General features: G+C 51.1%; 1 protein-coding gene and 2 pseudogenes across 2 annotated transcripts; 1 reads left to right on the plus strand and 2 right to left on the minus strand.

The window, feature by feature from the left end:
• Positions 1–508: 508 nt before the first annotated feature.
• On the minus strand, positions 509–627 carry LOC134981826 (5S ribosomal RNA; annotated as a pseudogene).
• Positions 628–2,029: 1,402 nt separating this feature from the next.
• On the plus strand, positions 2,030–2,138 carry LOC134981778 (5S ribosomal RNA; annotated as a pseudogene).
• A 1,145-nt stretch (positions 2,139–3,283) lies between these two features.
• On the minus strand, positions 3,284–15,680 carry KLHDC9 (kelch domain containing 9). Of its 2 annotated transcripts, none has more exons than XM_063946817.1 (5): positions 15,607–15,680; positions 9,650–10,161; positions 4,468–4,636; positions 4,131–4,329; positions 3,284–3,744 (listed from the first exon to the last, which is right to left on the minus strand). In XM_063946817.1, exons 2-5 carry the CDS (start codon positions 10,150–10,152, stop codon positions 3,581–3,583), a joined length of 1,035 nt encoding a protein of 344 aa, XP_063802887.1. In that variant the 5' UTR covers positions 10,153–10,161; positions 15,607–15,680; the 3' UTR covers positions 3,284–3,580. The 2 variants fall into 2 exon arrangements, with proteins under 2 accessions (XP_063802887.1, XP_063802886.1); XM_063946816.1 differs by lacking the exon at positions 15,607–15,680 and adding an exon at positions 15,516–15,600.
• Positions 15,681–16,535: the final 855 nt, after the last annotated feature.

The following is a 16,535-nucleotide window of genomic DNA, read 5'->3' on the forward strand; positions in this document are numbered from 1 at the left end:
AATTAGAATATGATAAGATTCTGGTACACAGACAAAAACACATATAATACTTTAAGAGAAGGTCATAAGGAATTTTTAACCTCTCTCCACTTGTATTTTTGAATCTGAAGACAGATTCTCTATTATCACTGAGAAAAAAAGGATAGATATGAATAGGAGTATCAATTCTCCAATTTATATCGGTATTTAAGGTGACAGTGATACCAAGATGAAAGTATCAGAAATTCAATTTCAATATAACAGAAAAAAATTCCAACATATAGCACATAGGCATTTGATATAACAATTTAGACTATGAATTTGGTCCATTTAACTAATGCCTATTGTGATGATGTATCCTGGTAGGGGTGAAACTGCTATTGCTAAGTTTCTGTCTGCATGTACAGTGAAAGAAAAAACTCTAAGAGAGTCTAGGATCAGACAAATTGAAAAAGGAATATAGATGTGATATCGGTAAGGGTCAAAGGTTGCTCCAACACTTCTGCTTTTCACATGAGGACAGAGGTATTAATTACTGCACCTAATATTCCCTAGCGGTCTCCCATCTAGGTACTAATCAGGCTCATCACTGCTTAGCTTCCAAGATCGGGCGAGATTGGGCGTAACCAGTGAGATATGGCAGTAATGTCACATGGGTTGTGAATGAGAGGGTGTATGGTTATTGGCACATACCAGAAAGGGTACTTCTGCTGTCCATTATTGTGCACAGTCTCTCTGTTACTTTCGCATTGCAGAGAAATTGTATGACTGGCATCTGGATGAGAGAGTACTGAAAGAGCAAGATACAGGAAACATATAGGTTCAGGGCCCGCCTTCTACTGTCCACTGTCATATGACGCTACTTCCGGTCACGGAGCAAATGCTCCGATTGCGGCCTTATCATCCTGGCCACAAAGCATGTAACCGTCCATTCCTCCTAACGTTCATTCAGTTAATCGTAGCCCACCTCAAACCTTAACCTAGCTGCATATATAATTTGGACGCGAAGGGTCCCGCACCACTTCCGGGTTTTGAAACCGGAAGTGACGCGTCACAAAGTAGTCCTTTGACCTAAAGACTTCCGGTCACGGAACCCTTGCCCCGATCGTGGCCCTAGCATCCAGGCCAAAACATTCATTTCTCTCCACAGATACCCATTCTAGCTCAACTCAAAGCCCCTATAGCTATACAAAGGTTTTCGATATGATGCGATTTGACACCACTTCCGTCATTTGAAACCGGAAGTGAGGTACTGAACACCTCATGAACATCATATGATTCATTCTTTCCCCTCTATGATTGGCCCTTACAATGAGACCACTCCCCCATATTGGCCTTAAATAGACAGTCTCTCACCACTACCTCACACAGTGAACAAGCCACCTTCAGGTGAAACGGCCGTCTGTGTTTAGTGGCGCTGAACAGTGCACGGTTCAGCCCACCCACCTCCTGGTATCGTATAATTGACGTAATTTTGGTTATCTAATATCTGGTAATCTGCTATTTTTCTATCCAACTACAATGCTAAATATCTAACGTTTTCTGTGAATGCTATTTAGTCTTATTCTTACATTGCAAATTTCAATTTTGTTATGTAGATGGTTAATTTATATCTACAAACCATAACATATTGTTAAAAAAAATCTTTTTGATCACATATGACTATGGGATATCTCCAATAGCGAATTTTGTTCCCTACTGTTGTACCCTAGGGGCATCGCCAATAGCAAATTTTTGAATTTGGATGTGTTTTAGGAAACTTTAAGATACCTGTGTAATTCCACACTAATTTTCAATAGGCCCAGGTAACCCGCCCCTCTCATCCACTGTCCGCTATATCTTTATATGACAGTGGACAGTAGAAGGCGGACCCTGAACCTATATGTTTCCTGTATCTTGCTCTTTCAGTACTCTCTCATCCAGATGCCAGTCATACAATTTCTCTGCAATGCGAAAGTAACAGAGAGACTGTGCACAATAATGGACCGCAGAAGTACCCTTTCTGGTATGTGCCAATAACCATACACCCTCTCATTCACAACCCATGTGACATTACTGCCATATCTCACTGGTTACGCCCAATCTCGGAAGCTAAGCAGTGATGAGCCTGATTAGTACCTAGATGGGAGACCGCTAGGGAATATTAGGTGCAGTAATTAATACCTCTGTCCTCATGTGAAAAGCAGAAGTGTTGGAGCAACCTTTGACCCTTACCGATTTCACATCTATATTCCTTTTTCAATTTGTCTGATCCTAGACTCTCTTATACATGCAGACAGAAACTTAGCAATAGCAGTTTCACCCCTACCAGGATACATCATCACAATAGGCATTAGTTAAATGGACCAAATTCATAGTCTAAATTGTTATATCAAATGCCTATGTGCTATATGTTGGAATTTTTTTCTGTTATATTGAAATTGAATTTCTGATACTTTCATCTTGGTATCACTGTCACCTTAAATACCGATATAAATTGGAGAATTGATACTTCTATTCATATCTATCCTTTTTTTCTCATTGATAATAGAGAATCTGTCTTCAGATTCAAAATACAAGTGGAGAGAGGTTAAAAATTCCTTATGACCTTCTCTTAAAGTATTATATGTGTGTTTGTCTGTGTACCATAATCTTTTCATATTCTAATTAAAGTAAAGTTTTATTTTTAAGCGTGCCCCAACACAGAGTCTCTCTTTTCTCTTTTGAAATATTGACTCTGGGTGCACCACAAACAACAATAACTCCTTGGATACCGATTTCAGGCATCTCTTATGCATATGCACTGTTGGTTACAAGGGACACATTTTATAAGAGCCCATTACAAAGAGACTGTTTTTAGTCCTGTGCGGCACCAAATCGACCGTTTTCTGACCTGAGCGTGTCATATCAGGTGGTGGATGGGAGCACACTGTATGGGTAAGAGCCAGCTCTGGGACGGGACTAAAAAGGAGCCCACAACAGCAATCGATGGGTAACATCGATCATGTTATAAGTGGTTTTTAAACCATCAATAGTCGTCTGATAACCCTTGTAGAAATGCGAGTGTAGTGGTTGTGGAGTACAGTACCTTTTTCCAGAGCGCCAGTTTCTATAAATATCCCTCAATGTGCTGTAAGAAGAAGACACTAGCAATGCCGGGAAACTGGATCACTGTGAGGCTGGTACGTCTGCAGTGGAAACACATTTGGTAGAGGAAGTGTCAACACTGTAGACTTCAGAATAGCCCTGTAGAAGCAGAATGCTAGTTGCTCAGGGGACACTCCCATATATCTGTGAAATGCCATCACATTAACTGTCCAGTCAGTAACAGTATACAGTACAGACTTTATTACCTCTTATCTGTTTACATAACACTCTTGGAATAATGCAGGTCTGTTGTCTCATTATATATCACACACAGGTGCCATCATGGCCGCTCCCAGTCAGCAGGCGCTAAGACCATAGTATTGTGTGTTCTGTATATTGCTTGTACTGAATTTATTACCCAATACGATCAGTATAGACAGCCACGTTGTACTGTGCTCACATCCTCTATTTCCATAAACTCTGAGCTCAGCTTGTGTGGTAGCGGACGAGCCCTTCTCTCTGGAACACGCAGTTTTTACAGAATATCCAGGACGCAGATATCTGGACACGGTGTCTGTCCGTCTGCACCGAAGCCACCCACCAAGTAGAGGCGATCATTAAGCAGGCAGGTCCGGTGGCCCACTCTCTTATGGTGAGGATCAGACCCAGGGAAGTGGAACCAGCGTACTGGGTTACAGCCTATAATACAGGGAAATTATTATTAGTGCAGGACAACCTTACAAAGCGCGGGGTTGATATATGAACTGCCACAAGTAATCTCTACAATATGGCCTTGAGCTGCAAAACTGACACCTCACAGCCGGGCAGAGGAGCTGACACTTAGAAGGAAGCTCTCCGAGAGCAAATGTGTCTACTGTCCCAGGCAAAAATCAACAACATGCTGTCAAGATGATATAAAGTATTTGATGAAAAACCCAGAATCTGGGAAACAATACATATTCAGGACAGTTTGCAGCAGGGCCTGGGTAGACCAGGAAATTAGCTGATGGCGGGAGTCCCTATAATATCTTGGATTTATGAGCAATGGTAGAGTATTTACATTGACCGAGAAGCGGAATACGTACGCGTGTCACAGATGTAGAGATCATTGCAGACGGCGTCCCGGCCCTTACAGAGCGTCTCTCCACCAAACGCCACCACGAATGGGCCGACCGTGGAGCAGGAATGGTGCTTCAGGCTCTTGGGGGCGGCGCGTTTAGCGTTTGGCGTAGCCACAAGCCGAGACAGCTGCTCCATGAGCAGGGGGCTGGGGTCTGTGTTTTCCTGGGTTACAGAGGCGGAACAATTCAGGGTTCATTTATTTTCACAGACTAAGTATATATTCTAGCATCAGTATGTGCTGCAATGTTTGCTGGGACCTGTAGTCCCACACCAGCAGTTGTGTTAATAACTGCAGCCCACCTGGATTTTGTCTTTGCTCCACAGCCCGGCCCAGTCGGCTGTAGCGGAGTCTCGGCCTCCGAAGACATAGAGGGAGTAGGCCGACCTCCTACCATGTCCAGTGTCGGTCTGCAGGAGGACGGCTGCGTGCCCTGAGCGAGATGCTGTGCGAGACTCCTCCTCTTTGCACCTGGAGGCAGAAATGTACTGTAATAACACCGGTACTCCCACTGAGGAGGTCCTATAATCAATTAGGTGAGGCTGGTGATGTATTCCCCTAATGGTAGCCGATATATTGCGTACTGTAATACACACCTCATGGTGCTGTCAACTACAATGCGCAATCCAATGGGAGGCAGTTTACAAAGAAACAGGCAATTTAGGGTGTGGGTGCACTTCACAGACGTCACCCTCAATTAATCGCCCATAACTGAACGGACCCACTAAATGTCATTTGCTATACATAAACATTCTCTAAGTGACATTAAGAACACACAGATAACATTCACAATGTGTACAAATGGGGAATTGACTTTAGTCTTAAGCACAGCTGTCTTCCTGTCTGCAGCACAATCCGCACACTCAGAGTCTAATCTTGCTGCCGCTTAGGATAGTGGTGAATACAGTGCAATCCTTAACATAGTGGCTGCTGTCATCGGAGGTGTATCTGGGAGTGGGCAGCCGGGCACACACACTGGAAGGCAGTTAGGGCAGCAGAGCACACACTGGCGGGGAAATTAGAGCATCAGGGCGCACACACGGTGGCGGGGGAGTTAGGGCAGCAGGGCACAGACGCTGGCGGGGGAGTTAGGGCAGCAGGGCACACACGCTGGCGGGGGAGTTAGGGCAGCAGGGCACACACGCTGGTGGGGAGTTAGGGCAGCAGGGCACACACGCTGGTGGGGAGTTAGGGCAGCAGGGCACACACGCTGGCGGGGGAGTTAGGGCAGCAGAGCTGAAACGCTGGCGGGGCAGTTATGGCAGCAGGGCACACACGCTGGCATGGAGTTAGGGTTTTTCCAGAATTATATTGGAGGTGTGCAGCAATATTACATTGGCGGAAAAGACATAACTAGAAAAGTACTGGAAATAGGTCTGTACAATATAGCTGGCAGCAGACTTGTCAATGTGATTGTACAATTAAGTTGTAATTAGCATTCGGTATTCACAGTGCATCCGGAATGTATTCACAGCGCTTCACTTTTTCCACATTTTATGTTACAGCCTTATTTCAAAATGGAATAAATTCATTTTTCACTCAAAAAGGTACACACAATATACAACAATGACAACGTGAACAAAGTGTTTTTGAGATTTTTGAAAATGTATTAAAAATAAAAAAACCTAAGAAATCACATATACATAAGTATTCACAGCCTTTGCTCAATACTTTGTTGACGCACCTTTGGCAGCAATTACAGCCTCAAGTCTTTTTGAATATGATGCCACAAGCTTGGCACACCTATCTTTGGGCAGTTTCGCCCATTCCTCTTTGCAGCACCTCTCAAGCTCCATCAGGTTGGATGGGAAGCGTCGGTGCACAGACATTTTCAGATCTTTCCAGAGATGTTCAATCAGATTCAAGTCTGGGCTCTGGCTGGGCCACTCAAGGACATTCACAGAGTTGTCCTGAAGCCACTCCTTGGCTGTGTGCTTAGGGTCGTTGTCCTGCTGAAAGATGAATCGTCGCCCCAGTCTGAGGTCAAGAGCTCTCTGGAGCAGGTTTTCATCCAGGATGTCTCTGTATATTGCTGCATTCATCTTTCCCTCTATCCCGACCAGTCTCCCAGTTCCTGCCACTATCAAGTCTATCCTGACTAGTCTCCCAGTTCCTGCCGCTGAAAAAAATCTCCACAGCATGATGATGCCACCACCATGTTTCACTGTAGGGATGGTATTGGCCTGGTAATGAGCGGTGCCTGGTTTCCTCCAAACATGACGCCTGGCATTCACGCCAAAGAGTTAAATCTTTGTCTCATCAGACCAGAGAATTTTGTTTATCATGATCTGAAAGTCCTTCAGGTGCATTATGGCAAACTCCAGGCATGCTGCCATGTGCTTTTTACGAAGGAGTGGCTTCTGTTTGGCTACTCTACCATATAGGCCTGATTGGTGGATTGCTGCAGAGATGGCTGTCCTTCTGGAAGGTTCTCCTCTCTCCACAGAGGAATGCTGTAGCTCTGACAGAGTGACCATTGGATTCTTGGTCACCTCCCTGACTAGGGCCCTTCTCCCCTGATCGTTTAAACAGCCGGCCAGCTCTAGGAAGAGTTCTGGTGGTTCCGAACTTCTTCCATTTACGGATGGTGGAGGCCACTGTGCCCATTGGGACCTTCAAAGCAGCAGATATTTTTCTGTACCCTTCCCCAGATTTGTGCCTTGAGACAATCCTGTCTCGGAGGTATACAGACAATTTGTGACAGGACGGTCCCGTACCATCCCCCTTGATCGCCTCGCGTCCCACCTCCAGTCATAGAATGGAGTTTTAGGTCACACAGGACCTGGCCAATTATGGGATTCCCGCTTACAGTCAGTAACCGCCTGTTACTGACTCCACCCACTGCGCCGCAGGCGGGTACTACGCTGCCACCACCAGACTCCTACCCTGCCATCTGGTACCACAGTTCTGCTCTGTATGCGTCGACACGCTGTCTTACTACACCTGTGTGGTGTTGATGAATCCCCACTAGTCGCTTGACTAGGCCTCTACCCGGTAGCTGGCTGGAGGCGGAGCTTGGAGACGCTGGGTGCACCCTGGACAGCCGGAGAACGGAGCTAGGTTTCGCCTACCCCTGCAGGTCACAAGATGAAGCGGTCGTCTTGAGGCAGATGTTTTATTTGCCCAAAAATAGTTCTGAAAAGAACTCAGCAATACAGCAGATGTTACAGCAGAAAGTAGTTGGTAGAATACACTTTTCATGGGGCAGCTGTCCTCCTTTTATCCTACTCCAATACACAATACCACTGCGGGTAAACCCACCCTGTTGTTTACAACCAATCAATGTTTACCCATGTGCTGTGCATGCCTTGGTCACATGCACAGCGAACATTGTCCACTATGAACAGTGGGGAGTGGTCACTCTCCTTTGACCGTCCCATCCTGGAGGATCGGTATCCGCCCCGGTGATGTTCAGTATAGGCTGGGGGAAGTTTTCGCGCCTAAACTTACTTCCAGAAATCTGCCTGGGACCTAGCTCACTATCTGCAGCCTGGATTCGGGCTCCAGCGCTGGGCAGCCTAGATCCCCGGTCAGGGTTTCCTGCTCACCGAGGGTGATCCCTATGGAGCTCCAGAAAACCACTCAGCTTGTTGGGAAGCTGATCTTCTCCTCTCTCTCTCCATGATACTTTTATGTGAAAGGCTAGAGGAGAAGGCATTCCGTTTTTTGGGGGAAAGGTCTGGAGGAATCCAACAGCCTGCACAGCCATGGATTCCACCCTCCTGGGACACAACAACCAGTAAGTGCATTTTCCTTTAAAGTACATTTAAATACACTACATGTATCTTTAAATATACACTGAGCTTGTGCCCTGCATAGGCTCCACATACCCAGGCACTGCAGCTGGGGGATCTGCTATCCCCAGCTCAGTGCTTCACATCACAATATATATATTATTTTGTTTTAAAACATTGCTTTGTTTTTGCCCAGCGCTGGGCTACCTTAGCCTTGCCGCCTGGAGGATTGCTGGGCTCTCCCAAGGGTCAGCAGGGTGCACTGGGGGGGAGCTGGCTGCAGCAGGGGCTAACTGTTCCCTGCCCCGCTGCGGCGCCCCCGTCGTCCAGTGTGGCTCAACTTGCTGCCTCGTCGCAGTGTACGGCGTACCCCCCTTCTGTAGACTGTCAGCCCGGGACAAGCTTGTCCCAGCCGCCGTGGCTCAGTGTCTCCCTGTAGCGCCAGGAGCATAGCTCCCAGACCCCAGCACTCAACATCCTATTCACTTCCGCCATACAGGAAACCGGCTAGCCCGGTCGCCAGTGAGCGGCACCCCCCCCTTGCAGCTCAGCAGCCCGGAACGCTCGTCCCGGCTGCAGCAGCTGGCCACCACCATTGTGCTGAGGCCCCCAGCGGTGGCACAATCTGAGCGCTGCAGCGGGAGCTGATCTCCTGGCTGCAGCGGCTCTCCTTTCTGACCTGTTTGTGCGCGCCGGGGGGTTGTACTCACTGCCGCGGTCGCCGGAGAGGTCCGGGACCACGGCACACACACCACATACATTTAAAAAAAAAAATTACACCATCGGCGCCTAGTGCCCACACATTTTAAAGATGGCGCCTAGCGCCGGTATACATTTAAAAGTAGTGCCAAGAGCCTATTGTCCACATAATGGCGCTGGGCAGGTAAGGATTAACCCCTTCAGTGCCACGGCTGCCATTACACATGTGGCTGGAGGGGGTCACTCCGGCCACACAATTCCTTTGACTTCATGCTTGGTTTGTGCTCAGACATGCACTGTCAAGTGTGGGACCTTATATAGGTGTGTACCTTTACAAATATCATGTCCAATCAACTGAATTTACCACCGGTGGAACATCTCAAGGATGATCAGTGGAAACAGGATGCACCTGAGCTCAATTTTGAGCTTCATGGCAAAGGCTGTGAATACTTATGTACATGTGATTTCTTAGTTTTTTATTTTTTATTTTCAAAAATCACAAAAAACTTTTTTCATGTTGTCATTATGGGATATTGTGTGGAAAAAGTGAAGCGCTGTGAATACTTTCCGGATGCACTGTATATTACCCTAAGTACAGGGTAACCTCAGAGAGGTTAGGAAGGCAGGGCCTGACGCTGAGCTGGATGTACGCCTGTCTGCGGGGCGTGTCCTGTGTGTTCGCAGTGCGGGTGCGAGTGCTAGCGATGTATAGGCATTGGATCTCCCCCTCCACCTGCAGAAGTGTAACTGCCCGTGGACGCACAGGTAAATGTGAGTAGGGGGTGTGTCGCTGGAACCACGGGCTAGGCTTTGTGTCAGCCGGCACTCCGGTACCTAGGGTTGCCACCTCATCCCTTTAATTCTGGACACATATTAATTACACAGGTTCTGTGGCTGGCTGACTTCAAGACTCCATCTCACCTGGTTTTACTCAGCCACAGAACCTGTGTAATTAATGTGTTCACAATTAGCGGAACCTAGTACAGGCTGGTGGCGGGGAGCACTAGTAATATACACAGCGTCAGGCCCTGAGTGTGAGAGGGCTACTCGCCAGTAAGTCTTGGTGCTGGCGTTGACCCGCAGGGTGTACACGCTGGCGTAACGTCTCTGCGTGCGCAGTCCGCCCTCCCTGCCCACCACACACAGCTCATGGTCGGATAGTCTGGTGCACGTGTGACTGCTCAGCCCCACCGGAGAGCTACTGGGCTGACCCTCCGTCCACAGCGCCCACGCCCCCAACTCCGTGTCATAGCTGAGGACTGAAGACACCCGCCGTGAGCCGTCCCAGCCCCCCACAGAACACAGCCATCTCTCCCCCAGCAGGGTGGTATCGTGGTGACTCCTCCTGAAGGCACTCTGCGGAGCACCGCACTCTGTCGTGTTCTGGTCCGGCTGAAAGGTCACCACGTCTCCGAGAGGGGGCACTCTGGAATCCCCTGACGTAACACCACCGAACAGATAGAGCTTCCCCCGTACTGGTGTACATGTATGGTGTGCTCGGGCAAACCGCTCATCGCGTGCCACGGGAGTCCACGTCCACCGGGCGCCTGCCATGACCACTGCCTGGAGACAGATAGGACACATGTCATTTCATGTGAGGGTGTCTGATCAGCAGAGCTTACACTCTAATTGTCTACCACACACTTACTGTGAGAACATACAAACTACATATAGAAACTGACAGCCCCGTCAGGTGCCAATGCCGATCACTACACTCAGAGATCCCTACTGAGACACACCCACCCAGCGATCCCTACTGTGACACCCACCCAGCGATCCCTACTGTGACACCCACCCAGCGATCCCTACTGTGACACACCCACCCAGCGAACCCTACTGAGACACACCCAGCCATCCCCACTGAGACACACCCACCCAGCGATCCCCACTGAGACACGCCCACCCAGCGATCCCCACTGAGACACGCCCACCCAGCGATCCCCACTGAGACACGCCCACCCAGCGATCCCCACTGAGACACGCTCACCCAGCGATCCCCACTGAGACACGCTCACCCAGCGATCCCCACTGAGACACGCTCACCCAGCGATCCCCACTGAGACACGCTCACCCAGCGATCCCCACTGAGACACGCTCACCCAGCGATCCCCACTGAGACACGCTCACCCAGCGATCCCTATTGAGACACACCCACCCAGCGATCCCTATTGAGACACACCCACCCAGCGATCCCTACTGAGACACACTCACCCAGCGATCCCCACTGATACACACTCACCTGGCAATCCCCACTGATACACTCATCCAGAGATCCCTACTGAGACACACTCACCCAGTGATCCCTACTAAGACACACTCACCCAGAGATCCCTACTAAGACACACTCACCCAGCGATCCCCACTGAGACACACTCACCCAGAGATCCCCACTGATACACACTCACCCAGCGATCCCTACTGAGACACACTCACCCAGAGATCCCTATTGATACACACTCACCCAGCGATCCCTACTGAGACACACTCACCCAGAGATCCCTACTGATACACACTCACCCAGAGATCCCTACTAAGACACACCCACCCAGAGATCCCACTGAGACACACCCACCCAGCAATCCCTACTGAGACACACCCACCCAGCAATCCCTACTGAGACACACTCACCCAGAGATCCCTACTAAGACACACTCACCCAGAGATCCCACTGAGACACACCCACCCAGCAATCCCTACTGAGACACACTCACCCAGCGATCCCTACTGAGACACACCCACCCAGCGATCCCTACTGAGACACACTCACCCAGAGATCCCTACTAAGACACACTCACCCAGAGATCCCTACTAAGACACACTCACCCAGAGATCCCTACTAAGACACACCCACCCAGAGATCCCACTGAGACACACCCACCCAGCGATCCCCACTGAGACACGCTCACCCAGAGATCCCCACTGATACACACTCACCCAGCGATCCCTACTAAGACACACCCACCCAGAGATCCCACTGAGACACACCCACCCAGCAATCCCTACTGAGACACACTCACCCAGCGATCCCTACTGAGACACACCCACCCAGCGATCCCTACTGAGACACACTCACCCAGAGATCCCTACTAAGACACACTCACCCAGAGATCCCTACTAAGACACACCCACCCAGAGATCCCACTGAGACACACCCACCCAGCAATCCCTACTGAGACACACTCACCCAGCGATCCCTACTGAGACACACCCACCCAGCAATCCCTACTGAGACACACTCACCCAGAGATCCCTACTGAGACACACTCACCCAGCGATCCCTACTGAGACACACTCATCCAGAGATCCCTACTGAGACACACTCATCCAGAGATCCCTACTGAGACACACTCACCCAGCGATCCCTACTGAGACACACTCACCCAGAGATCCCTACTAAGACACACCCACCCAGAGATCCCACTGAGACACACCCACCCAGCGATCCCCACTGAGACACGCTCACCCAGAGATCCCCACTGATACACACTCACCCAGCGATCCCTACTAAGACACACCCACCCAGAGATCCCACTGAGACACACCCACCCAGCGATCCCTACTGAGACACACTCACCCAGCGATCCCTACTGAGACACACCCACCCAGCAATCCCTACTGAGACACACTCACCCAGAGATCCCACTGAGACACACCCATCCAGCAATCCCTACTGAGACACACTCACCCAGCGATCCCTACTGAGACACACCCACCCAGCAATCCCTACTGAGACACACTCACCCAGAGATCCCTACTAAGACACACTCACCCAGAGATCCCTACTAAGACACACCCACCCAGAGATCCCACTGAGACACACCCACCCAGCAATCCCTACTGAGACACACTCACCCAGCGATCCCTACTGAGACACACCCACCCAGCAATCCCTACTGAGACACACTCACCCAGAGATCCCTACTGAGACACACTCACCCAGCGATCCCTACTGAGACACACTCATCCAGAGATCCCTACTGAGACACACTCATCCAGAGATCCCTACTGAGACACACTCACCCAGCGATCCCTACTGAGACACACTCACCCAGAGATCCCTACTGAGACACACTCACCCAGCGATCCCCACTGAGACACACTCACCCAGCGATCCCCACTGAGACACACTCACCCAGAGATCCCTATTGATACACACTCATCCAGAGATCCCTACTGAGACACACTCATCCAGAGATCCCTACTGAGACACACTCACCCAGCGATCCCTACTGAGACACACTCACCCAGAGATCCCTACTGAGACACACTCACCCAGCGATCCCCACTGAGACACACTCACCCAGAGATCCCCACTGAGACACACTCACCCAGCGATCCCCACTGAGACACACTCACCCAGAGATCCCCACTGATACACACTCACCCAGAGATCCCTATTGATACACACTCACCCAGCGATCCCTACTGAGACACACTCACCCAGAGATCCCCACTGATACACACTCACCCAGAGATCCCTATTGATACACACTCACCCAGCGATCCCTACTGAGACACACTCACCCAGAGATCCCCACTGATACACACTCACCCAGAGATCCCTATTGATACACACCCACCCAGCGATCCCTACTGAGACACACTCACCCAGAGATCCCCACTGATACACACTCACCCAGAGATCCCTATTGATACACACCCACCCAGCAATCCCTACTGAGACACACTCACCCAGAGATCCCTACTAAGACACACTCACCCAGAGATCCCTACTAAGACACACCCACCCAGAGATCCCACTGAGACACACCCACCCAGCAATCCCTACTGAGACACACTCACCCAGCGATCCCTACTGAGACACACCCACCCAGCAATCCCTACTGAGACACACTCACCCAGCGATCCCTACTGAGACACACTCACCCAGCGATCCCTACTAAGACACACTCATCCAGAGATCCCTACTGAGACACACTCATCCAGAGATCCCTACTGAGACACACTCACCCAGCGATCCCTACTGAGACACACTCACCCAGAGATCCCTACTGAGACACACTCACCCAGCGATCCCCACTGAGACACACTCACCCAGAGATCCCCACTGATACACACTCACCCAGCGATCCCTACTAAGACACACCCACCCAGAGATCCCACTGAGACACACCCACCCAGCAATCCCTACTGAGACACACTCACCCAGCGATCCCTACTGAGACACACCCACCCAGCAATCCCTACTGAGACACACTCACCCAGAGATCCCACTGAGACACACCCATCCAGCAATCCCTACTGAGACACACTCACCCAGCGATCCCTACTGAGACACACTCACCCAGCGATCCCTACTGAGACACACCCACCCAGCAATCCCTACTGAGACACACTCACCCAGAGATCCCTACTAAGACACACTCACCCAGAGATCCCTACTAAGACACACCCACCCAGAGATCCCACTGAGACACACCCACCCAGCAATCCCTACTGAGACACACTCACCCAGCGATCCCTACTGAGACACACCCACCCAGCAATCCCTACTGAGACACACTCACCCAGAGATCCCACTGAGACACACCCATCCAGCAATCCCTACTGAGACACACTCACCCAGCGATCCCTACTGAGACACACCCACCCAGCAATCCCTACTGAGACACACTCACCCAGAGATCCCTACTGAGACACACTCACCCAGCGATCCCTACTAAGACACACTCATCCAGAGATCCCTACTGAGACACACTCATCCAGAGATCCCTACTGAGACACACTCACCCAGCGATCCCTACTGAGACACACTCACCCAGAGATCCCTACTGAGACACACTCACCCAGCGATCCCCACTGAGACACACTCACCCAGCGATCCCCACTGAGACACACTCACCCAGCGATCCCCACTGAGACACACTCACCCAGAGATCCCCACTGATACACACTCACCCAGAGATCCCTATTGATACACACTCATCCAGAGATCCCTACTGAGACACACTCATCCAGAGATCCCTGCTGAGACACACTCACCCAGCGATCCCTACTGAGACACACTCACCCAGAGATCCCTACTGAGACACACTCACCCAGCGATCCCCACTGAGACACACTCACCCAGAGATCCCCACTGAGACACACTCACCCAGCGATCCCCACTGAGACACACTCACCCAGAGATCCCCACTGATACACACTCACCCAGAGATCCCTATTGATACACACTCACCCAGCGATCCCTACTGAGACACACTCACCCAGAGATCCCCACTGATACACACTCACCCAGAGATCCCTATTGATACACACTCACCCAGCAATCCCTACTGAGACACACCCACCCAGCGATCCCTACTAAGACACACTCACCCAGAGATCCCTACTGAGACACACTCACCCAGCGATCCCCACTGAGACACACTCACCCAGCGATCCCCACTGAGACACACTCACCCAGCGATCCCCACTGAGACACACTCACCCAGAGATCCCCACTGATACACACTCACCCAGAGATCCCTATTGATACACACTCATCCAGAGATCCCTACTGAGACACACTCATCCAGAGATCCCTGCTGAGACACACTCACCCAGCGATCCCTACTGAGACACACTCACCCAGAGATCCCTACTGAGACACACTCACCCAGCGATCCCCACTGAGACACACTCACCCAGAGATCCCCACTGAGACACACTCACCCAGCGATCCCCACTGAGACACACTCACCCAGAGATCCCCACTGATACACACTCACCCAGAGATCCCTATTGATACACACTCACCCAGCGATCCCTACTGAGACACACTCACCCAGAGATCCCCACTGATACACACTCACCCAGAGATCCCTATTGATACACACTCACCCAGCGATCCCTACTGAGACACACCCACCCAGCGATCTGAGACACACCCACCCAGCGATCTGAGACACACTCACCTAGCACTCAGTCACTCAGCAGTCCGCACTCAGACGCCTGTGATCACCACGGAGCTCCCAGCACTGTGTCACTGATTCCTGCTGTACTCACCTGACACCGGCCTCACTGAGCCTGCGCACAACGTCCATGGCAACCCCGCCCCGTCACCATAGCAACCGCAGTATAGGGGCCTCCTCCTGGCTCTGCTCCGTGGTACTCCACCCTGTTCCTGTCTATCACAATCCTTGTGTCCCCCTTCCCTACACCCCTCCTCTGTGTATCCCCCCTTCCCTATACACCCCCTCTGTGTGTCCCCCTTCCCTATACACCCCCCCTACACTATACCCCCTCTGTGTGCCCCCCTTCCCTACACCCCTCCTCTGTGTATCCCCCTTCCCTATACACCCCCTCTGTGTGCCCCCCCTTCCCTACACCCCTCTGTGTGTCCCCCTTCCCTATACACCCCCCCTACACTATACCCCCTCTGTGTGCCCCCCTTCCCTACACCCCTCCTCTGTGTGTCCCCCCTTCCCTATACTCCCCCCCCCTACACTATACCCCCTCTGTGTATCCCCCCTTCCTTATACACCCCTCCTCTGTGTCCCCCCCTTCCCTATACACCCCCTCTGTGTGCCCCCCCTTCCCTACACCCCTCCTCTGTGTGTCCCCCCCTTCCCTATACACCCCCCCTACACTATACCCCCTCTGTGTGTCTCCCCTTCCCTATACACCCCCCCTACACTATACCCCCCTCTGTGTGCCCCCCCTTCCCTACACCACCCTCTGTGCCCCCCTTCCCTATACACCCCCCTACACTATACCCCCTCTGTGTGTCTCCCCTTCCCTATACACCCCCCCCCCCGTACACTATACCCCCCTCTGTGTGCCCCCCCTTCCCTACACCACCCTCTGTGCGACCCCCTGCCCTACACTCCCCCTCTGTGCGCCCCCCCTTCCCTATACACCCCCCGTGTCCCCCTTCCCTATACACCCAATCTGTGTGTGTGTCCCTTTTCTATACACCCCCTCTGTGTCCCCCC

The sequence above is a fragment of the Pseudophryne corroboree genome, chromosome 12 (assembly GCF_028390025.1).
Source record: "Pseudophryne corroboree isolate aPseCor3 chromosome 12, aPseCor3.hap2, whole genome shotgun sequence".
In the NCBI taxonomy this organism is placed as follows: domain Eukaryota; kingdom Metazoa; phylum Chordata; class Amphibia; order Anura; family Myobatrachidae; genus Pseudophryne; species Pseudophryne corroboree.